Source organism: Myotis davidii, unplaced genomic scaffold (genome assembly GCF_000327345.1).
Source record: "Myotis davidii unplaced genomic scaffold, ASM32734v1 scaffold1494, whole genome shotgun sequence".
NCBI lineage: Eukaryota > Metazoa > Chordata > Mammalia > Chiroptera > Vespertilionidae > Myotis > Myotis davidii.
Genome location: NW_006286246.1, coordinates 2765450 through 2791090, shown reverse-complemented (window position 1 = coordinate 2791090; position 25641 = coordinate 2765450). Strand labels below are relative to the sequence as shown.

Below are 25641 nucleotides of genomic sequence, written 5' to 3'. Positions count from 1 at the left end.
TTCCCAGACCATACCCCAGAAAGATAACTTTAATCAACTTTAGACAAAAACCTCCAATTAGAATAGGATACCCCCTTGCACAGCGCACTAGGGGTCCATTTCTGCACTATGCCCACAGCCTCTCTGTGGAAGGATAAGTAGGTGGCTCCATGCACCCTGAGGCCAGGTACTGTTGCAGACTAGGATGGAAATAGCAGGATGAATGCCTTGCAGCTATGGAGGTACCCAGTGTCTCAGAATTCCAAACGTGTAATAAAACCAGTGGCACAAGCTCAGCCTTCTTCCCAGCGTGGACACCCCGAACCCTGCTTCTAACCACTCACCTGCCTCCTGCCTCACATTCCATTCCTATATCTTGAAACCATCGGGCTATTTCTCAGCAGAGACGCCATGGCTCCACTGTTTCAAACCCAAAAGAAAATGCACACTGGTGAGAGTGTTGGCCTGCAAACACAAGGGTAATGGGTTCAATTCCCGGTCAAGGACACATACCACCATGACGGGTTCAATACCGCCCTGGTCAGGCCCCATGTGGGAGGCAATCAATCCATGTGTCTCTCTCTCACTTCGATGTCTGTCTCTCTCTGTCTCTGTTCTCTCCCTACTCCCACTCTCCCTTCCCTCCCACCCTGTCTGAAAATCAATGAGAAAAATATCCTCAGGTGAGGATTAGGGGGAAAAAGGAAATGCAGATGGGCAAAAACCCAAGGATGGCAGAGAGTCCAGTAATAATTAAAAAGCACTAAGATATAACGAGCTCTTTGATGTGCATTTTCAATGGACTGTGTCTTTCAGTCACCACAAGCAAGTTAGGGGGGAGATCTAAAGGGCTGCTAACATGCAGATATACGAATTCCAAAGGACAAAATTTGGGTCTCTAACACATACAATGGTGAATTATGTATGTACTTCCAGGTATAATGGTAATTTATTCAACTGCGTAGCCGTAGAGTCATCCCTTCACACAATTCTCTGCCTCGCCACGCATTCAGTGCGATTCTAAGAAAAATAATTCAGTATACATTTTATAGTAAATCACAAAAAGTTTCATTGAAAAAAATATGTAAAACTAAAGTTATCGTAATTTTACTGAATGTTGCCATTTGCGCAAAAAATTAGCAAAAATGGCCCGCGCCACCTGTTAGCGCGCGATAAAAACTACCCGCAAACAATGTGTTAATAAAACATGAACAGATGCTAGAGTTAGGAAAATATTTATTTGCCCAGGACTTCAGTAATAACCTCCTTCATTCTCATTTTGACATGATGCAGCTTGAAGCTGCTTCCCTAGGATGCTGTTACCAAAAAAATTACTGCCTTGTGCCCACATCCTTCTCTCTTCCTCTCTAGCAAAAATACACCCAAAAGACAGTGTTTTCCAGTGTCTAAGTTACTTTCAGACATGATAATTTATTTCTATTAGGAGAAAAAAAAGTAAAACAAATTGCTAAAGAAAAAAAATGAGCAATGCCATTATTTTGACAAATTCTATTTTCTAAATAAAATGTAATTCTACTAAAGGCCTGGTGCACAAAATTCATGCATTTGGTGGTGGTGGTGGGGGGTTGTCCCTCAGCCCAGCCTGTGCCCTCTCGCAGTTCAGGAGCCCTTGGGGGATGTCTGACTGCCAGGGACTGTGGGGAGCAGGCTTAAGCCAGCAGTCGAACATCCTTAGTGCTGCCGTGGAGGCGTGAGAGGCTCCTGCCACGGCTGCTGCGCTTGCGAACCATGAGCCTGGCTTCTGGCTAAGCGGCACTCCCCCTGTGGGAGCGCATTGACCACCAGGGGGCAGGTCCTGTGTTGAGCATCTGCTACATGATGGTCAGTGTGCAACACTGCGACCAGTTGTTCAGCCATTTGGTCAATTTGCATATTAGCCTTTTATTATATAGGATTAATATTTTTGTTTTGTTTAGGGAAAATAAATCTATTTTAAAAATATGTTTTTATTGATTTCAGAGAGAGGAAGGGAGAGGGAGAGATAGAACACCACACATTGGGGATTGAGCCCGCAACTCTGGCATGTGCCCTGACTGGGAATAGAACCATGACTAAATCTACTTTTAATGCCTTTAAGAACCTTTAAAAATATCTCTTTTTAAATATATATTTGTTACTGATTTCAGAGAGGAAGGGAGAGACAGAAACATCAATGATGGGAGAGAATCACTGATTGGCTGCCTCCTGCACGCCCCGCACCATGAAGAAGGAGCTCTTTCTGCCCAGCTGACCTATCTGTCAGAAGACGGATATGTAGGATGCATGGAAATAATGTTGCTGCTGCAGCTAACAGTTGCTACGTGCTATATGGCCACAATTTTCTATGTGCTTTTTGTCCGCTATTTTGTTTAACTGTCATAACAACTCTCTACAGCCTTGTTTTATTATCCCTGACTTTCAGAGATGTTATAGAACTTATCCAAGGTATAGAGCTGATGACAAAGATGGCAGACCTGGGATTTCAATTCATGTCTGTGTGTTTTTCCTTCTGTGATTCACTGCTTCAAAAAAGGCAAAGCAAAATGAGCCCAGAAACAGTTATGAGTGACTGTGTGCTTTGGACAGTGAAGGGTTTGGTGAGGCACTGGAGAATAGTATAGGGCAAAAGCTTCTTGGGCTGGGAGACTGGATTCTGAATAGCCATGATAAGAAAACTAGAAGTAGAAAGTGTTTGTGGGCTGGTCCTGGGAAGAAGATGGGCGGAGAGGGGGTTGGAACAGGGCTGGTGGCGGAAGGGGCAGCAGGAAAACAAGTTCTCATGAGAGACATACATTCTGAGATGGTCTAGTAACTAATGTCCAGTTTTGTATCTCACATACCAAACTGAAGAACGGAGTCTGCAATTGAGGGTGAAGATAGATGGGGAATATAAATTTGGAGTCACCCACATATAGGTGGATTTAAAGCCAACTAAGAGAGATCATCTAGAAAAAGATGCATGCCTGGGGCCCTCCAACACTTAAACTTAACGATAAGGTGAAAACAGCCAAAGCCAGCCAAGACGGGTGAAAAGTAGAGGACATGAAGGTAGAGGAAACCCAGAAGGGGGCGGTGTCCTGGAAAGCAAGAAAGTGACATTTCCACTCCGCTGAATGCTACCACCTGCAATAAAGTGACCTATGGGCTTAGCAATGTGAGGTCACTGGGAATATGACCTTTTCAGTTAGAGAGGCGGGGGAAAAGCCACACTGAAGTGGGTTAACAAGTTAAAGGCAATTAAAATAAATGACATTTTAAAGAGTGGGAGGTGAGGAAGTAGACCACAAGAACAGACAATCTTCCAGTAAGTTTACCGACCCACACAGCAGATAACTATCATTACCAGCACCACCACAGAAGGCTGCTCAGAGCTCAGTAGGGACAAGTGGGGGGCGGGGAGGAAAGGGGGATAGGGGGTAAGGAAAAGCTTCTCAGAGAGAGGTAACCAAATCCTAGCACGCAGGTAAGACCATCCTATAGTGATGTGTCCCTATAATGAAACCATTTCCACCAAACACGCACGACTGCCTACCTGCTCCTAAGGCAGTGGTTCTCAACCTGCGGGTCATGACCCCTTTGGTGGTCGAATGACCCTTTCACAGGGGTCGCCTAAATACATCCTGCATATCAGATATTTGCATTACGATTCACAACAGTAGCAAAATTACAGTTATGAAGTAGCAACGAAAATAATTTTATGGTTGGGGGTCACCACATGAGGAACTGTATTAAAGGGTCGCAGCATTAGGAAGGTTGAGAACCACTGTCCTAAGGAAATCCTGTTAAATAAAGAGTCAGGACTAACCATGACTAACTTGCATGGCAGCGAAAATATGTATAAGAAATTGTTCTCTAGGAGAAAAAAAGTCCCAGTTGTTCAGTTCTGACATCAGCAGATGCCTGGAGCTAGCACGCCTGGGTTCTGCCCAACGGCTCAGGGCAGAGTCAGGACCTCCAGGAGCTCCGTCCAGAGCTTGCAGGGCGTGTGGGTGGGACAGGGGTTTGCTCATTGTGGTGGAAGGAGGTGAAGATAAGGTAACTAAGCAATGGGCACTGTGTCTGCCCTAATACTTTCCCCCCAAAACACTGACAACAGAATTCACTTTGCAAAAAGTCTCACTTGGCAGGAAATACAAGAAACTGAAGAAAAGTGAGTTTTGAGCCAGTGGGTGGGGGTGGCTCAAAAATACCTCTAGAAGTGACCAAACTGTGAAAGGAAAGCCACTCACCTCGCTATTGTGGCCCCGCAGGTTGAAGTTAATTCTCTGTGGCGTGTTCCTGTCGCGGCGGCAGTGGCTGGAGGTGAAGGTCACGCCCACGACGCCCCGGCCGTTGCCCGTGGCCAGCCAGCCCTCCTCATAGTAGCGCCTTCTGCACACAGGCTTCTCCTTCTCGCTCTTGGGGACGCGCCCCTTCCAGGACAGGCAGAGGATGTTGGAGTCGCTGCAGAGCACAGGCCCCTGCTCCACCGCTGCATACATACTTCTCCCAGTGGACTCTCGTACTTAAAGAGCAATGCTGAGTGCTGAAAAAGCTAACCCAGTTCCTCTCATTGATTAATTCTATTTTTGTGGTTGGCTTGCTTGGCTTCTCCGGTCTCCTTCAGTTAAGATTGACCTGGATCTAATTAGAAGGTCAGTATTTTATAAAGATCCACCAAATGCATAGTGAAAAAATTCCTCTATAAAAGATGATGGCAGTCTGCTAAGAAAAGGTGATGCTTAAAAAAATGTGGGGTCCATTTTATTTTCAAGTCCTTAGAGGAAGAGTGGGCTGACCCTTTGGAGAAAGAGCATCATTAATATGTAGTGATCAAGAAACTGAGTTTCCTTCTGTTTACTCAACTTGGTTATTCTGATTCCGCCTGAGATTCCAGTTTAGTGTAATATGATTCCAGAGACCAAGGGTTGCAAATACATAGATTTCAAGTAACTTAAGGCTTTAAGAACCCCTCGAGCTGGAATTTTTTCTTTAAAAGTTCAGACGCAGGAACAAAGCACAGGGATCCTCCTCTTTCTGAAGCCACCCTCTGGCATGTTTTCTCAACTGGACAAATTTCTGCTGCTAAAGCTGAAAAAGATTGCATAAAGGGGAAAAGGCACACACACCGTGCAGAACGACCAGTTTGTGCAGACAGCAGTCCAAGTTTAGGAAGAAAAGGTTCTTTGCCGTGGTTCAGAGCCCCAGCGGTGTCCTGGCAGGTCCCTGTGCTCCCCCCCGCCCCGAGAGCGGGGCTCTATCTGACTGCTCTCACAGCCCACGCAGCCCTCATGCCAGAGAGGGGGCGAGAGGAAGCCCCTTCACGACGCAGAGCCAGGGCGCTGGTCCAAGTGTTTGCCTCAGGTGAGTCCTAAATCCTCTTGCTGACAAAACGAAGCCTCGCTGCAGATTTCTTCTTTTGCCTGTCTCCTTCCTCCCCCAGTCTAACTTCTCCCCTTTCTGCTCCTAAAAATCACACATTTTTTCATCTTGGAAGAAAAAAGAAGAATCTCAGATTTAAGTCCATCAAGTAATCCTCCTCTTACATGCACAGGTCTTCTTGAACTCCACAGAAGAGAAGAGAGCAAAACACAGGCAGGGTCGGGCTCTTCCCCGCTGTGTCCCTCAAGAGTTACCACGTTTTGCTGATGCCTTTTCTGTTCACATTCAGAGAACGTTTCCAGATGCCACACGTACAGTCCAAGGAAAAGAAGCTTTGCTTGGATGTTCCTTGATATTTATTTATCGGTTTCAAATGATATTATCCTGTAGATACAGAAAAGGAAAGGGAAAAAATAAATTAAAGTTTCTAGAGTATAGTCAACTGAAAAAGGCAAAGGAACCAGTTCATTGTTCAAACTTGTCCCGTCAAACCTGAACTGGCTTTCCTCCAGTCACCAGCTCACAGTAAAGAAACTTGTCAGTCCAGAATTTTACAGTCTCTGTCCAAATCATCAAATCCACTGAAAAATAAAGTGCAAAAAACACTGCTTGATCCCACCGGCAATGCTTGAAATCACACTTCTCCCTCGGGCACCGTCTGACTTAGCTCCTTATTTCAACTGGAGAGGTATTTTTGAAGCTTGATCTGTGCAAGTTTTTTTTTCTTCTTTTTGCAAACTTTCTTTACCCGTGAAGACCATATGGAAAATTGGCCATTAGTGATATATTTTTCTCCCCGGGCCCCTGAGCCCAGTGGTGTCAAGTTGCTCCATCTGATTCTTAGATTAATTTTCATCAGTTGTAAAATGCTTCAAGTGTGCACCAGAATGAGCCTGTCTTCTCGTGTGTGTGTGTGTGTGTGTGTGCATAGAAAGGTTTTAAATATACACCGACATACACTCTTCAACTGGCCCGTAAAGTGTCTGTTTTCCCAGTCATTTCAGGAACCATCTGATTAATCACAGCATGAAGGCCCTGGAGTCTTACAAATCTGTAAAACAAAATAGGATATAAAAAGTGTTAAAATGCTGAAGAATAAAGCTTCTAACAGAATAATCGTTGTAACTGAAATTGGAGACCCATCTTTACACTTACATGTACCAAATGGAGCTAGTGATGGTACAATCCAAAGAGCAAAAAGGTACATCCCACCAACTTAGAGGCAATGTACAACGTAAGTCTGAGTGCCGTTACTGGTTATTAAATTGGCCAGTAGCCGGGCAGACCGAAATGAAATCACTGCCTCTGTCTCCCACACTCTGCCCTCCTTTCTAAGACTCCGGATTATGCAAGATGACCCCTCCAGAGGCCGTCATTCTGATGAAGCCGGCAACATCCAAGAGGAGACTGAGGGGCTCAGGCCAGTTACGTGATTTGTGCCCCGTCCCCAGTCAGTAAAAGATGTTCCCGAAGACAGAAGGCAGCAAAGGTGTTTAAAACCCCCTCCATCCCTGATTGGGGGTAGGTCACAGAGCAAAGCACAGCTGTTTTCTCAACTTTTAAACTGTCTAATAGCAATGAAGTCCAGCAAATCCATTCTCTTCTTCCTACTACCTTCAGTCCAAACCACATCCCATCCACAAAAACAGCAATGACTCAGTCCCTAACTCCCCACACCATCCCACCTTCCAGAGGGTCCTCAGAGTGAGCTTTTACAAAAATGCAAGGCTGCTCAAGAACCTGTCTGTTCTTTCCTGGCCTGGGCAGCCCCTAGAGGCCTAGTGAAACACACAGCCTGGCCTCAGCCACAATACCGGACCTCAAAGCCTCGGCTAGGCCAAGGTATGTGCATTTCTAACAAGTTCCGAAGATGCTAATGCAGCTGGTCTGGGGAGCAGGCTTGGAGAACCCTGGTCAACGGGACCAAGTCCCAGCAAGATCCTTTACGATGTGATTTCAGCTTGTCCTCTTCTCCTGACGGCCTCCACGCCCAGCCTGTGTTACCACCATGGCACTGGGCCACTCCCTATCCACAAAGTAATGTGTTCTTCCTCTCCTTCATGTCTCCACCGCGGCTGCTCCCTTGCCAGGCCCCAAGCCTTCCTTTAAAAGCCACCTACAGCGGCCCCTCTCCTGTGCTGCTTCCCAGAACACCCAGCACTAACTTCTGTACCAGCCTCTTTACACTGCGTTCCAACGCTTTTCCCTAGGCTCCGGAGGCAGGGAGCCTGTCTTTCTCATCTCTGGAGTAGACCTTGCATAAACTGGGTGCTCAACAAAAGGAGGAGGAGGCAGGCAGGAGCAAGGCAGCAGCTACACCTCATTTCCTTGAGAGGCCCTACTACGAATGAGTCACAGTATATACATTGTGTATGTGCCAATAAATCAAAACAACCAAAATCTCTCAGGAAGCACTTGCACCTGAAAAAAAAAAGTGAAAACAAATGCTATAAAATTCAAATGAATGCCAAGTTCGTCCTCCTAAAATACTAACGCCATGGGATACCACCAGCTTAGCCCCTATTCTAGCGTGGGGGCAGCATCACAGATGGGAAAAGCAAAAGCAACTTCTCAAGACCCAGCTATACATATGCATGGGTTTTAAACAACTGAAGAGCATAATTCATGATTATTAAAGCATCTACATTAAATACGACAATGTAAATTATCAGTCATCTCACCGAAACCCCCCAGGGTGCCCATAAAGTGAAAATAATTTTCATAATAATACTAGGACGTTATGTGCCTTCTTCACTGTATTGATAATTTGTATCAGTGGTACAAAAGGGATAGTGGGTCAAATTGCCAGCTCTTTAATACCAATCAAGCCATTGGTACCCAACTGTACCAATACTCATTGGATTTTTTTGAAATGCCAGCTTCACTTAAGAATGTTCTTGATTCAGCAATAAAATTGTTAATTTTATTAAATCTCAACCACTGAGTACATGGCTGTTTAATATTCTGTGTTTCAAAACAGCAACTACACAGAAAACATTTCTCTTGACTATTAAAGTACAACAGTAACCCTGGAAAACACACTTATGCTATAGTTCGTTTTATCTGATTCCTACTTTCCACTGACATGAATAAAATTCACCAGTGGGGGAATAAAAATGCACTTTTGGCTTCTTGCATTTGAATTAATGTCAGAGATCAGAGATAAGTTTGGGAAGATATTTTCCATGTACACAATTCTGATAGAAATACTAGTTTTCATTAAAAGTTATAAGCATGCAACCACTCTGGAAAACAGTTTGGTTCATTAGCTCTAATGAAGATGTGAACACTGGATACAGCAATTCCACTCCTTTTACTTCAAATAGAACTATATTCTGAAATTTCCTCTTTTCTCCATTTAGTGATGAGATTATCTATCGATCTATTTGACTCCATGCATCAGCACGTCTTCACAAGTACTCCGGGGCACACACACAGATAGGCATTTGTAGCAGTAGCATAATTATATTAGCCAAAATTGAAACCAACCTGAATGAATCAAGTGTGGTACAGTATATTCAACAACAGAATTCTATACAGCGAGGAAAATGAACTACAGAATAAAATGCATGAGTTTCTCAAACATAATGCTGAACAAGGGATCTTATGAGGGGAAAATCTACAATATGAATCCGTTTACATAGAGTTCAAGACAGGCAAAACTAATGTTATCAGTTAAAACTGCACACACAGACAGTTTTAGAAACAAGAAAAATGTAATCTAAAGCAGTGTAGTGTTCCCTGGGGATGGAGGCTGTGTACAGAGAGGGGCCCACACAGGAGTGCTGCTCAGTGCTCACCACAGTCCATGTCTTGACCTGGGTGGCAGTCTGGGGTGTTCCCTCTTATAATTATTCTTTACTTCCAATATGTCTAACATATTCTCCTACATGTATGATGCATCTCACAATAAATAGGTAGAACAAGCTGTCAGGTATATTAGGCCAGCATCCTTTGAGATTTTTAGAAAAGTTAAATCAATTATTCAGAAAGAATTTTTAAAATTATTATATACTCTCCCAATCTAGAAAATCCCAATCAAGTATCAAAGATGTTATGTTACTTCTCAAGCTAAGCAGGTGTCCACAAAGAAAATGTCTATTTATGATAATAAGTGGAGATAAGAGAACATTTCAGAATATAGTTCTATTAGAAGTAAAAAGTACATTTGAAGAAAAAATATACAGATATTAGATGAACACAAATCAGGAAGAAAAATGCAGTAGAAACTTTTGAATAAAATACTCCAAACATCCTAGAGTTTAAGGTTTTGATTATAGACTTGTTTGGGGGTTAGGGAGAAGGGAAAGGAAAATGAGATTTTCTGGTTGGGGCTGCACATTAACCACATCCTGATGTCTACTCTGCAGCCGTGGCCGGCCGTTACTCTATGGCTGGCAGGGCAGACGGAGGGGGGCTCTCGCCACCCTCAGGCAGGCCACCCTCAGTGCCCCTTTCTACAGATGGCAACAGACCCTGAACTCACTTTTCTTTTTAACAGAAGCAACTAAGATGACCTGTCTGTAATTACAGTTACTCCTTCCCCTGGGGACTTTTCCACAACCCACAGATATCCATGGAGTCCAAGGCTGTTCTAACTGGTTCCTAATGAGCTTCAATAGCTGCCTAGAGGCTAGTTTGAATTTGCCTCCCAAGACTGCCTTTTAAGGCAGGAATACTCTCAGCAACCACTCCTCATGTGGCCACTTACACAGCTAGGGAAGTAACCATATACATGGAAATTTTACACCACACTGCAAAGATAAATGGAGCTTAGTAATAATTTTATGTCTTTATAATGATTATCTATCTATCTATCTATCTATCTAGTATTACCATTCTCAAAACATGCTAGTGAGATAATAACTAAAGACATGCATGCATGGTTATGCCCAAGCTTATTCCAAAGATGCATTCTTCCTACAAGTGTGTCAGGATGGAACCGTTTTCCCCCTGCCTTGCACTATGAATTTTAGAGGTGCATTCCACAGGAAAGCTGTCTTATTCAGAGGAGCACACCCCCGTCAGATGCAGTGCACTGAAGCGCTGTACAGACTCACATGGCAAGGGTCTTCTCTATTTGTGGTAGAGCTGTTTTTCTGTTTAATTCATCATGCATAGCAAACCGCAACTCCTAGACTCCGATTTCTATCTCACCTGCAGTCCCCAGCAGTACTTCTTTTAATTAAGTGCTTAACAAGGCAGTAAGCATGCTACAGAGCCCCCAACAGTCTTCTAAGAAAAAGGGAAATAATAAATGCTGCCTGAATGAGGTTCCCTCGGGACTCTGGGTGAACACCAACCACTCAGAATCTGGGTCCCCTGACTGCCGAGGCTGACAGTCACTGCAGCCCGCTGCGTAAAATAATTCAGAGAGGACGCCGTGGGTGCATGGCTGTGCTGAGAGAACAGAAAAGAGGCACGCTGCCAGGGAAAGTTACTCCCTCTTTACTTTCTTCGCACGGCTTCAATAGCCAGTCGTGAGAACATGCACACTTAGTTATCTGTACAGAGAACGGAGGGTGTAGAGGCTGTAAGACAAACAGCTGGGTTACTGGTTTACAAGGGAGTGGGATGCTTCTAAGAGTGCATCTGCACCTGACACTTAGGTGGTGAAACAGCTCACTGGTATCAGAAGTCATGTGGTATCAGCCTTAATTTAAAAAGGAGGACATTCCACTTATCAAAGTGACAAAAACTGAAAACCATGGTAATTCCCAATGTCACGTAGGGCACAGGGAAATGAGAGACCAATTTGGTGATATAATTCAAAAGACGTAAAATGTTGTAAACCATTTAGTTTTCATTATTGATTTCAAAGAGGAAGGGAGAGGGAGAGGGAGATAGAAACATCAATGATAAGGGAGAATCATTGATCAGCTGCCTCCTGCAAGATCTGAGGCAGTCCCCAACTAGGAGTCAAGCCCAGAACCTGGGCACATGTCCTGATGGGGAATCGAGCTGTGACCTTCTGGTTCATAGGTTGATACTCAACCACTGAGCCACACCAGCCAGGTGCAAACCTTTTGATTTAGCAAATCTGCTTCTGGAAATACATAAAAAAATAATCCTGGATTGTCCAAAGATTTTTTTTAATATATTTTATTGATTTTTTACAGAGAGGAAGGGAGAGAGATAGAGAGTTAGAAATATCGATGAGAGAGAAACATCGATCAGCTGCCTCCTGCACATCTCCTACTGGGGATGTGCCCGCAACCCAGGTACATGCCCTTGACCGGAATCGAACCCAGGACCTTTCAGTCCGCAGGCCGACGCTCTATCCACTGAGCCAAACCGGTTTCGGCTGTCCAAAGATTTAGGAGGATTTCCACCACAGCATTTTTGTAAGGAAAAATCTGAAGTAACTTTTACGTCCAAAATAGGATATTGGTTCAGTAAATATTGGCACAGCCATAAAACACAATACTATGTATTACAGAAGACTATAGGGTGACATGGTAACATGTTCTTAATAACGTAAGCAAAAAGTGAAATTACAGGTCACACTTTTAGGATATAACTACTATATAACTAGATCTTGGATAGATCACAACAATCTTTGCTGGATTTGCAGAAAAGTATGAGAAATATCAAGAAGGGAACATGACACACAAACTCTTCTTAGATCCATAACAGGAGCGAGTCACAGGGAAAGGAACTGGAGGGATCCGAAGGCTGATACGAAGAATTACACGTACCAAAACACGGATCAATAAGCTAACACCTCTTTGGGGACCAGGCCTGGCCTAGGGAAACCTGAACTGTGGCTGAGGACCTGTAGCAGGCTCAGTGTGGGCAAGACTGTGAGATAAATGCTTGAGGAGGACCAAGACGTTGCAGTCCCTAGAGTTTGTCTCCAGGAGTTCACCAGGTCCTCACAGTAAATACTGAAGAATGATCCCCTTGCTTCCAGCAGGAGAAGGTGAAAAGGAGTAATTTTGAAATACACTAGAGCAGCGGTTCTCAACCTGGGGGTCGAACGACCCTTTCACAGGGGTCGGCTAAGATCATCGGAAAACACATATATAATTACATATTGTTTTTGTGATTAATCACTATGCTTTAATTATGTTCAATTTGTAACAATGAAAATACATCCTGCATATCAGATATTTACATTACGATTCATAACAGTAGCACCAAGTTCTGGGGGTATTATGTAAAGCATGATAACTATGGTTAATGGCACTATGATATCCTTGACAGTTGCTAAAACAAGAAAGAAATGGCAATTATGTGAGGTGATTGAGGCATTAACTAGCCTCCCTCCGCTCCGCCAAAAAAATAGAAACTACCATACGGTCCAGCAAGTCCACTTATGGGTATATAACCAAAGCACTGAAAGCAGGATCCTGAAGAGATATTTGCGTACCCGTGTCCATAGCAGCACTCTTCACAAAGACTAGAGGTGGAAGCACCAAGTGTCCATCACCAGATAAATGGATAAAGAAAATGAGCTGTATACAACAAAGGCATATTATTTGGCCTTAAAAAGGAAATTCTGACAAATACTACAACCTGTGTGCTTCCATTTATATGAGGAACCTAGAGTAGTCAAATTCATAGGAACAAAAAATAGAATGGTGATTTCCAAGAACTGGGAAAGGTAGGAATGGTGAGTTACTGCTTAATGGTGAGTAATAGTTTATCAGTTTTGCAAGATAAAAACTTCTGGAGATTGGTTGAACAACAGTGTGAATATATTTAACTCTACAGAACTGTACACTTAGAGAAATAGTTAAGATGGCAAGATTTATGTTTTGCACTTTTCACCTCAATATAAAAACGTGCGCGCGCGCGCGCACACACGCACACAAATCATAGGGCTGCAGAATGCTTCCCTTCCCCCCACACCTTATCACCACGTCACTAAAAGCCTACTTACAGCAGTTCCTTTCAATCAGTACATCATGTCCAGCTATCAAGGAAAATATTACAAGGCACATTAAAAGGCAGAAAACACAGTTTGAAGAGCCAGAGCAAGCATCATAACCAGACTCGGAAATGGCAGGGATGTTGGAATTATCAGACCAGGAATTTCAAGCAGCTATGTTTAATATCGTAAGGGCTCTCATGGATAAAGTAGACAGCATGCAAGAACGTATGGAAATTCCAGGGGAAATGCTGTAATAAGTAAGGAATGCCTCAGACGGGTTTATTAGGAGTCTGGACATGACTGAGGAAAGAATCTCTGAGCTTGAGGAGCTCTCTCATAAAAACTCCAAAACGGAAAAGCAAACCGAAAAATATTGTTTGCTTTTACAAAATATCCAAGTACTGTGGCACAACTACAAAAGGCATTAATATACACACACCAGGAATACCAGAAGAAGAAAGAACAGAAGAAATATTTGAAACAAGGACTGAATTTTCCCACAAACTAATGTCAGATACCAAGACACACAGTCAGGACGCCCCGAGAACACCACGTAGGAGAAATGCTCCCCCTCCCAAAACACACCTATTCATCCTTGTCAAACTGAGAAAAATTCTGAAAGAAGCCAGGATGAAAGTAACAACTTCCCTGTAAAGGAAGGGAGATAGGAATTACACCTGACTTCCCAGAAACCATGCAAGCAAGAAAGTGGAGTAAAATACTTGAAGTGTTGAGAAAACAAACCACCACCTAGAATTCTGTACCCTGCAAAAATGAAAGACAAAGAATTTTTCACCCAAATAAGAACTGAGAAAAGTTGTTGCCACTAGATATACCTTGCAAAAATGTTAAAAGAAGTTCTAGAGAGAAGGAGAATAATGTAGGTCAGAAACTCAGACCTACAAAAATAAAGCGCATTGAAGAAGGAATGAGTAAAGGTAAAATAAAAGCATGTATTTGTATGTTGGATTTTTTCTTTATTTTCCATAACCATTAATCCCCCACATACCCTCTTCTGCCCTCACTCTTCCCAACAATCACCATTGTTGTCCATGAGTTCTTTTTTTTTACTCAATTTCCCTACCCCCCCAATATCACTCCCATCAGAGCTACCAGATAACAGTTTGTTTAAAATACTAACACCAACAATGTACTCAATAATACACACACACATACACACTATGTATGCTTATTTACAAGTGGAAAAAAAAATAAAAGCAATGAGGAAAGGGACAAGAGGTAGGAATTATGGTTATTTTGTTATTATAAGATACTTAAACTATCTATGAAGCAGATGTCTCTCATGAAACAGACCTTAAAACCCAAGATAATGTTAAGCATGAAAATAAAATCATCCCACAAAGAACACATCAAGTACAGATATTTTACAGATAAATTCAACCAACATTCAAGAAACAGATTATTGCAGAATCACACTAACTCATCCAGAGGGAAAAAAAGTGGTAACACCCACAACTAATTTCATGAGGCCATTATATACCTTGATATGTAAATCAGATATGGAGAGTGTGAAAATGAAAAATTAAAGGGAATATCACCCAGGAATAGGATACAAACATCTTAAACAGAGCATAAGCCCACCCAATGGTATATGAAGGAAATACTAGATTGTGACCCAATCGGGTTCGCCACAGTCACTGAGCTCATACACCACCGAGGGCACTTCCTCAGCCTGGCACTCAGCGCCCTTCACAGCATGGCCCACCCTGTCTGTATGACCTAGCGTACACTTCTGTTCTCTAAAAATTACGTTCCTTGCAAAGTCTAATTTCTCCTTATACACCAAGCTCCAAGTTTTCTCTGCTGCCTACAAAGGTCATCCCAAGGCCCCAATTTTTAAAAAATATTTTTATTGATTTTTTACAGAGAGGAAGGGAGAGGGATACAGAGTCAGAAACATCCATGAGAGAGAAACATCGATCAGCTGCCTCCTGCACACCTCCCACTGGGGATGTGCCTGCAACCAAGCTACATGCCCTTGACCGGAATCGAACCTGGGACCCCTCAGTCCGCAGGCCGACGCTCTATCCACTGAGCCAAACTGGTCAGGGCCCCAAACCCCCAATTTTAGCCACCTTTCCTGATGCATCTTCAAAACCACCTGCTCCAAACATCCTTCCCAGCTTCTCCCTACTGGGTGTGGATTTGTTGTCTTCCATCTTCACAGTACTGTATATTCTTTTATTTTTCGTGAGTTGCTCATTAATTCTCCATCATATTATAGGTATTTGAGCCCTTATATTCCCTGCTAGCCTGGTAGTTACTTAAGGGTAAGGACTTGTAAAATACCTCAAGGTATTCAATAAATGTATGCTCAATCGAATAAAAGTGTTTTCATTTTGTACATAGTGTTAAAAACCTTTTCCCCTACGAACAAATGATCCTATGTAAGAATAAAAATGCTTCCCCAAGGATATTATACATTATATTCTTTTATAGGCCAATAAACTACAGGAAATCTTTCCACTGCCACAGGCAGATAAACAGACTCATGCACTCATAACTCTGGTCACACAAATGCTAGACAGAGTTTAATACAACTTCATTCACCCTGTAGTTTGAATTCAGGTCTATCTGAATCTCAAACCTGTATACCCCAAATGCCTTCCCTGAGATTTTTTTGTCCTTTCCTGTAACATTGTGACCCTTCTGAGAGTAGGAAATATGCCTTAATCACTGAATCTTCACACCTAGGAAAGAATTCAGTATTTTCTGAATAAATGGCAATTAAATGTAGGAAGAAGCCCAATATGCTAACTCCTCCCCAAACCATCACTGTATGTCCTCATGAAATAGAGATGACCCTGAATGGTAAACTATAGATTCTATTACATCCACTATCTTCTAATTAAGAAGGAAATTGCTTATTTTGGAATTTTTCCCATTAAAAGAGTTGAAAATCTGGGGTTCTCAGAGGCTAAGTTTCCATCATCTAAAACACTGTAGTCTTGGATGACAGTAAATACATAAATTGAAATTATGTAATAAAATTTGTCTTGAAATTAACCATAAGACAGATTTGCAAGTAACGAAAATATTCCCCAAGCTCCTGCCAATGCCCCCTTTGCAGTGTTCAGGTGATCGCACCATGCTGACGTTTACTAGAAATCCCAGTAATACAGGGTCTCTTCACAGATGCATGGCAATGCAGGAAATTCAAACTGGTTAAGTTTAGGTTAGTGAAGAAATTACCTTCTTGGTTATGGCTACAGAGGAAATACAAAATATAAACAGCTTCCTTTACAAAAAAAGAAAACACACACACACTTAGAAACAGCTATCAGAGAAAAGTAAAAGCTGTGGCAAACAACTGTGCATTAGTTCCACTATTACATTCCACTTCTCTAAAAATTATTGTATCTGTACAAAAGCAGGCATAATTTATTATAATCAATCTGAATGTTAATGTCTACTAGATTACTTAAAACTTTTAAAGCTTACTTTAATACCAACATAAATTTCAGTATTTTTTTAACTTATAACCTAAAGTTCTTTCCAAAGAACTACACTGAATTATATTGTAATAGATAATGGCAGTTTGATATTTTTCTTAATTTTTTACAGTAAAATATTTTCATGAGTGCCTATATATTGTTCAACCAAAATGAAAACAAAACACCAATTTACATCATGATGAGTAAATGTTTTCACATCTGCTGCCATCTTTTTTACTTGCAAAAAAGTATCCCCTGGCATTTCCAGGTCTTTCATACAGAAAGGGCTCAAACCGATAGCTGAAATGCAGTCAGCAGCGGCCCTGACAACAGTCCTGGGTATGGCCCAGCCTGAGCTGGGTTCTATGGGAGGGATAACTTCCATTCATCCTTTCTGGTTCTGACGGTAAGCAGGAGTGCCTGACCCACAGCCAGCAGACGACAAGCCGACACAGAGGTCATGCACTGGGGCAGACAGCAGGGCAGGGAGCAGGGGACATCTTTCGAATTTTGAACACATGTTTGGGGCCAGAGAAGCAGTTGTGAGGTAGTCAATAATCCACACACAGAGCATCCAGCTCGGTGGGCAGCACTTGCGGGCATGCCTGGCACTGAATGAATGAGGAACTCTGGGCTGTAAAGGAAACGGCAGCGGGAAATCAGGTGGGAATCACCTGTTCACTCAGACGGAGAGAGCAGGATACAGAAATCCGTATTGCTGGGGTCCAACCCCAGCAGGTCCAGGGGTCCCCAAAGGTGTGGACAGAGTCGGCGAAGAAGGAATGACACGGAGACAGTGTTCAGTTGATCAGCAGCCTTGCCAGGATCTCTGGCCAGAATCTCCAGCCAAGTTCTGGTTAGGATCTCCAGCGAAGTTCTGGTTTGGATCTCCAGCCAGGTTCTGTGCCCATGTTCTCTTGCTAGGTTCTCCAGCCACGTTCTCCAGGTTCTCCAGCCAGGTTCTGTAGCCATGTTCTCTCACTAGGTTCTCCTTGTAGTTAAAGTGATTAACTACCCGCCTGGCACTTAGTTAAGGAGTTTCACCCCCTCCCTGACTTCAGGGGAAAATCTCTACCTGGGGAAACAACCTTTCTTGGAGAGGTGACCTTGGTTAAAACACATAGTGCCAAGAAGGTGAGCAAACATATTAAGAACAGTATGCCATATATGCCAGGTCCCTTGAAACAGCAAGGATGGACCGGCTCCCAGCACTGTATCATAAAGAACCAGCAAAAATATTTTCCCACGTCACCAAAACTCTCATATGATGACCATAATACCTTTTGGACAGAAATATTTTCATTTCCTCATGACAATGGCATTACATGCTTAATCAAGCAACAATAAAAGATTACAAAACAGTTACCTAGAAGCCAGCCCAAGGCTAGATAATATAGTTAATAAAAAAAAAATTACATCTGGCCCCAGAACTTAAAACAGTTCATAATCTATCCCTGGAAGCAAACTCACAGCACTGAGAATAGTACCTAGTATATAATGAGTGATGGGTCAAGATGTGAGGAACTGTGGCTGGTGGATGAACAAACGGCACAGCAAAACTGACTTTAAGATGACCCTCATTCCTGGTGGCTCATTTCCTAAGTAATATTTGCGTACTCTGCTCACACTTTAGAGCTCATAATCAGTGGGTTGTGGTGCCTTTGTTCCAGAAGGGATCTGTTTACTTCTGTCGAGCCCGTGGGTGTCTCTGAGCAGAAGCACTGAGATGAGTTTCTCGGCTTGAGGTTTTCCAGATCATGCAGGTAGCACAAATTCAAATCCCAAGCCCACGACTATCAAATGAGACCTTTTATTTAAAGCTAAGAAGCCTCCTCCCTTTGCTACTGGACATTCTCTCCCACTCTAGGCCCTAACCCTTCAGAGAGCTGCAGATGAAACCGTTTCCTTGAAATCTGAGTCCCTAGGATCAGCAGAGGTTCCCTCCGTGTCAGCTCCCTCTTCCTCTCTCTCTCAGAAATGCTCACTCCTCTTTCCTTGGGGGTTCCTCACTTTCTTGCAATAAAGATGGTCAAAGGATGTTTATTTTATCTTCTCTGATATTTCTACTGGAAGTGTTTCTAACAGGAGGGTTTCTAAAATATCTGGTCAACTTCATTTCCAGGAGGGCTGCGTACTCTATCACCTCACCTTCAGATGTGGGGTGAGAAATCATCCCAAAGGTGAGCAAGCGCTGACTCAGGTAAGCAGTCAGGTCAGGGGAGACCCCAAGCCTGTGAGGGAAATACAAGCAGCCAACACCAGAGCCAGGCTGGACTGGCTGGACAGAAGGACAATCCTGAGGAGAGTCTTTCCTTCAATAGATGGTGCTCCCATCAGTTAAAGAAGATAATTCAGGAATTTATTAACTTGCCAAAAAAGTCATGACAAGCACACAGATTCAAAGTGAAGTCAAATTCAAGTAAGAGATATGGCATAGGAAACCCCATGTACAGAAAACGAGATGAATGAAATGGGTGTTCCATTAGTGGAAACAAATGATCGGTTGTGCTATGCTACTGTGAAATCATAAGATTCAGAGGACAAGCCAAATCTTGTCACGTTCTACATAGCAGAGCTGTTTTCCACAGGAATTTGGTTATACAGGTGGGAGAATAAGTGGACCATCACCAAGGGCTTGGAAATGCTTATTATTCTGATTCAATTACTACTGAATGTAGCCAGGCATAGTGCTTCAAGATTTTTTATTATTATTATTTCCTTTCACTGTAACAATAACCATATGTGGGAGCTGGTTACAAATTAGCAAAATGAAGTGAAAGAAACTAGATAAGGACATACTCATACCACTCAGTACCTCTTAGCACTTCCAGCTGCACATCTCTGTAGATTTTCATACACTAACATAATGTCCTATATATGAAATTGCTAAAAGAATTTAAAATTGAGATAGGATTAACATGAAATGGGGTTCAAGGAAGGTGTCTATATCCTTGTGGGATCCAGATGCCTGCTTCTAACAGGTGTTTTAAAATAACACTAACAAGAATGAAAATTCAATTAATTCATAGTACTGATGAGTAATTGTACAAATAAAAATGAGAAAATGAACTATAGGATTTAAATCTCCACTGTGCGTCTGATCAGTGGAGTAACCCTTCTTCCCAGAAAATGGTGTTACTTCAAATAAAAGAGTAGACAATGGGTAGCAGGAAAAAGGATAATGATCCCACTCTTCCCTTAAACCACATTTCAATCAAGTGCTATATCATTGCTGGAATTAATGAACACGAGACGTGGATTCAGGCAATGATTTATATCACCTAGGTTCTCAGAAGGGATTCAGTCATTTATCAAAAGGTTAGCTTTTGGAAGAAACAAATGAATTATGTTTCCTTCAAGTTGTTTTACTACATCAAGGTCTTAAAATAGTATTCGTGTACCTAAATTTAGAGATATTCAGCATGACCCTGGACTAAACAAGTAAGAAAAATCAACTGAAGTTAGTGGTTAAAGAGGTTGTGGTGCCAACAAGCATAAACTGAAACCAAGTACTTAATGAATAATGAGTACATACTGTTTTTTTAATTAATCTATTAAAAACATAACTCTTTCCAGAAAGAATTTAAAGCACTTTATAAGAAGTGCATACAGCACTGGCCAGGTGGGTCAATTGGCATGTCGTACTGTACAACAAAAAGGTTGTGGGGTCGATTCCCCATTGGGGCACATATCTATCTAGGTTGTGGGTTCAATCTCTAGTCAGGGTGCATATGAGAGGCAACCAATTGGTGTTTCTCTTCCCCTCTTCCTCTCTCTAAAATCAACATACCCTCGGGTGAGGTTAAGAAAAAGGAGACAGCAAAAATATTAACACTAAACACAAAGTCTTGGCCATAAGTATGCTTGCAATCAGGGGGAAAGGAGACTCAGGATGTCTCACAGAAATCTTATGATCAGAAATGAGGAAACTGCCTAGTTATTCAGGAAAGATGAGTGTTTTCCCTATTATTAAATTCTGAAAAGATTTCAACATTGCAGCACTACAGAGGGCCATCAGAGGATGGAGATGATGTCTATGACAATCACATGAATGTACAACAGGACTCACACTTATTTCCTATAGCAAACATGAATAAAATTTAACATTAAAGGGTAATTCAGTAAAAGTGGTTTCTTGAGGCTTGGAGACTATGGTCCAGAATGTGCGATGCATCAGAGAGGTGTCTTTCCCATTCTTCCTAAAAAGCATGACTTTCAATCAAACTAGTTAGCAAACATGGGCCATACAGCATGCACCGGTCTCCCTGCCTCCCTCTACTTACCTGTGAAATGTTGTCACCTGTCCCTGTCATTCCTCTGGAGTGACAGAAAGGTGAAAACCAGGATGGGAAAGAAGACCTCACTATTTAGGCTGGTTCTGTTCATAAGGAAATTAAGGCAGGACTTCAACTTAGAAGTCCAACGTCTAGGAGTCCCAAGTCTGAATTACCTCTGATACCAGTAAAATGCATGGAAACAAATGAGATTCTGATCCTTTCTCCTTCTGCCTTTTTGAATATCCTTCCCAGAACATTCCCAAGCTGAGGCAGCTCTACCTGGCCCCAGGTGATAGCCCGTTTCCTTCCTCGTCATTTACTCAAAGCATAGGGAGCAAAAGAACTAAAAGTTGCTTTTTTTCCTCAGATTTAATATATCTGCTATACTGTTCCTTTTTAAATAAAGTATTTTAAATATAAAAACCAACTGTTGATCCATACATCTGTCCGTCTACTCATTCAGTGAACAAACACTAACTGCCGTACATCCTGGCCTCTGTGCTACGCAGTAAAAAACTAGGAATGAAATACACCTTGACTTTCTAATTCAGATGATAAATGACAGTGTTTCTCTCTCCCAACTTAAACAGTTAAATGTGCACTGCACGATAAGAGTGCACCTTTCAAATGTCATTAGAATGTGAGATTATCTCCTGCTAACCTAAAGATGGCTCAGGGCCTCAAATACAAAATCGTATCTTCCATTAATCATCCGACGATAGACGATGGTCACCTGCCTAAGGACAGCTGGGCTTTCAGCTCTGTCCTCGCACCAGCAGGGACTGTGCCAACCAACAGCTTTCGTAGCTACAGAGGCACCGAGGAAGCCACTTAAGGGGGAAATCAAATTGTGCAGGGCCTCCTCCTGCCCATGGTTTCTCCTTGGTGCAGAGAGGTTTTTAATTTCGCTGAAGAATGTCTCTAAGAAACTAATTTCCATAATAAAAATATAATCTACATTCAAACAGTCACTTATTCCAAAAAGCTAAGAAAATAAATTCCTGGTGAAGAAAAGATGACTTTATTTTCTTATTTATTTTATTTTTTTAAATATATCTTTTTATTGATTTCAGAGAGGAAGGGAGAGGACGAGAGAGGCGGAAACATCAATGATGAGAGAGAATCATTGATTGGCTGCCTTCTGCACACCCTCTACTGGGGATTGAGCCTGCAACCCGAGCATGTGCCCTTGACTGGAATTGGGCCTGGCACCTTCCAGTCCGAAAGCCGACACTCTAGCCACTAAGCCAAACCAGCTAGGGCGAAAAGATGACTTTAAATAACCAGGGAGGATAAGGTAATAAATGACCAATGGAAACTATCAAAAATAAAAAAGAAATTAAAAAAAAAAGATACAATGGCATAAAAGCATAGTACTGTGCACTTGGCATGGCTTCAATTATTCATTTTATAATATATAAGGTTTCCTTTTTTCAAAAATGTATTCCTATTACATTGGGGTTCCTACCACAAAATTAATGTTATACTACAGTTCTAATTAAAATTCACACTGAGGCCTACCTCTCAACAACAAATATTCAAGTTGAGAAATAAAAATAAATGAAAGAATATGTAAGAAAAATATGTCATTTTCTCACTTACTAAATTATCAAATTTGATTCCCCAGTTACTGAGAAAATCAAACCCTTACATCTACTGGCCTGTCTCCCACATGGTCAATGCCTCACATCTAGTCTGGTCATAAAGAAGCATCACCTAATTGCATAGCACCATCTGAAATAACAGTCCTATGGCCTAGGGCAGTGATGGCGAACCTTTTGAGCTTGGTGTGTCAGCATTTTGAAAAACCCTAACTTAACTCTGGTGCCGTGTCACATATAGAGTTTTTTGATATTTGCAACCATAGTAAAACAAAGACTTACATTTTTTATATTTATTTTATATATTTAAATGCCATTTAACAGAAAAATCAACCAAAAAAATGATTTCGCGTGTCACATCTGACACGCGTGCCATAGGTTCGCCATCACTGGTCTAGGGGTACAACTTTCTAGGGAGAGACGTTCACAGCTAAATTCCAAGCCAAGCAAGTATCAAGTGTTCACAGCTGCACGCTGCATCTGAGAACCTTCTGGACGAGAATGAATAGGTCTGCTGTATGTCTCAGCAAGATCATGGGGGACCCACACCGTTCTAGGGTGGGAACGGAGACAGGCCAAGGATACTGTCCCAGTTATGCTGGTGCCTAATGACTGAGCTGGGAGAGGGAGAGTCTCCGCTTTGTTTTCAACACAATTATCTGAAATTAACACTAATGAAGTCATTTGAAACTAAGTTCTGTACCATTTAAGCCATGTGTTAAAGACGCTCCTCATGCCCGGCTGGCTGAGCCATCGACCTGTGAACCAGGAGGTCACCGTTCAACTCTCGGTCAGGGCACATGCCCAGGTTGCAGCCTCGATCCCTGGTGTGGGGCGTACAGGAGGCAGCTGATCAATGATTCTCTCTCATCATTGATGTTTCTCTCTCTCTCTCTCTCTCTCTCAAATCAATCAATATATACTATATATATATAAAGATGCTCCTCATGGATGCAAATAGAATATCATATACTTAGGCTAGGAAGTATTTTCTAAACATATTAATACCCACTCTATGATTTTATTCCCATGACATTGAAATCAGAATATAACAGAGAAGGGAAAAGAACACATCTTTCTACCATACCTGGGTTAAATCATGTTTATATGTAAATTAACAGTATCTTTAAAAAGCTTCAACTAGATGGTAGAACACATATACAAGATATAAATTCTAAACAATTATTAATTTTTCTACATTATCAAAATCCATGTCCAGTCTTTTGCCCCCTACCTCCCAGTCTAAGTAAAGAAAAACAAACCTCACCACACGATTCCCTAACACAGATTCTGTGATCTATCTCCTCACTTTCACCAGACCTGGCATTGTTCAACTAGCTGTTTAAAAGGCGGGGGTCGGGGGGGCGGTGCGCAGAGGGAGAGATCAGCCCTGACTGGTGTGACTCAGTTATTGGAGTGTCATCTCTGCACCAGAAGGTCAAGGGTTCGAGTCCCGGTCAGGGCACATACCAAGGTTGCAGGTATGATGCCTAGTCAAGGTGCTACGGGAGGCAACCCATCAACGTTTCTCTCTCACGTTAATGTTTCTCTTTTTCTCTCTCTCTCACTCTCTCTCTCCTCTCCCTCTAAAACAGTGGTTCTTAACCTTCTGGCCCTTTAAATACAGTTCCTCATGTTGTGACCCAACCATAAAATTATTTTCGTTGCTACTTCATAACTGTAATGTTGCTGCTGTTATGAATCATAATGTAAATATCTGATATGCAGGATGGTCTTAGGCGATCCCTGTGAAAGGGTCATTCGACCCCCAAAGGGGTCGCACCCACAGGTTGAGAACCGCAGCTCTAAAAAAGGGGGGGGATCAGAATAAAATATAAATTAAGAATCAGAATCAAATAAATACTTGCTGGCTTCTATTAGAAAACAAAATAAAGTAATAAAACAGGTGAAACTATCAAGAAGAAAAAAGTCTTACTGTCAGAGCAACTATTCTCCTAAACTGATGATATAAAATTTTCTTAAATGAAATCAGACATAAAAGTTAACGTGAAATCCTAGGAAAGAGCTAAGCATATGTCTTTAAAATTAAGCATTGCAATCCATTCAATCAACACAAGCATAAACACCATCTTTTAGTTTCAACAATAAAAAATCTTTTGAAAAGAGCTAGATCATTTCACATTTAAAGCAAGGGGCCAAAAAACACAGTATTTTATTCTACATTTTTCCCCTCTGAATTCTCGAAAACGTACTACACGAAAACCACAGAAGGAAAATGTCAGGTGCTGGACTTGGTTGTTTCTTTATGAAGCTCTAATGTCAATACAGCTCACTATCCTCTACACTAAGACTGGACACCTTATTGAGCTCAAAGGAGCCGTGCTGTGAAAACAGACACTGCCCTTCCAATACTTCATTTAAAGCAAACGCAGTGCAGTCCACTTGACTGACCATCAGCAGCTTTAAGATCCCCTGAAGCCGTCACTCCATGCCTGGGATGATGAGTTAAGCACGAGAGACAGGGAGCCCATACCTGCTTCTGCCTCCGCCTCTTGCTGAGAAGGAACAACACAAAGTAGCGTCCTGGCATCAAAGGGAGTGGGGAGCTCCAGAAAGTAGTGGGGAGGGCTGAAAGGATGGTCTCTGAGTGAAGAAAGCAGAATTTGAGGTGGCCCAGAAAGACCACAGGTGTTACTGATGCCAGAAAAAGAAAGGGGACCTTTCTGGTACCCACACGCCCGGCCCTGTTGCAGGAAACAGTGGGTAATTTCAGAATATCTGCTTCGCTGAAGCAAACACTCCACAGCCTGAGAAGTACCAAGGTGACCTGGTATCAGATCTGTATTTAAGATGTAGAGCAACACCTTCCACACAAAAGCCAAAGTTATTCTCCAGGCCACCAGAAAGTCACAAGTCTAGTGTGAACCAACACAAGATCCTGCACAACCCACACTGAGCTCTCCCACAGCTGGAAAAGCAACAGGAGTTGTGCTTGCCTCCACGGCCAAGGCCAATCCTTGCTCCTGCTGGCCCTAGTACAAACTTCTCCGATCAATCCGCACGCTACACGGTTACGTGTTTAAGTGGACTGTTCATAGCTGTGACTAAATAATTCTAAAGAAGTTGTCATA

General features: G+C 42.2%; 1 protein-coding gene across 1 annotated transcript in view; it reads right to left on the bottom strand.

The window, feature by feature from the left end:
• TULP4 (tubby like protein 4) overlaps positions 1-6388 on the bottom strand; it is a 94136-nt gene extending 87748 nt beyond the window's left edge. Inside the window, exon 1 of the mRNA XM_006757709.2 lies at positions 4209-6388. Within this exon, the coding sequence (XP_006757772.1) occupies positions 4209-4460 (252 nt within the window). The 5' untranslated portion in view covers positions 4461-6388. The remainder of the gene's footprint in view (positions 1-4208) is intronic.
• Positions 6389-25641: the final 19253 nt, after the last annotated feature.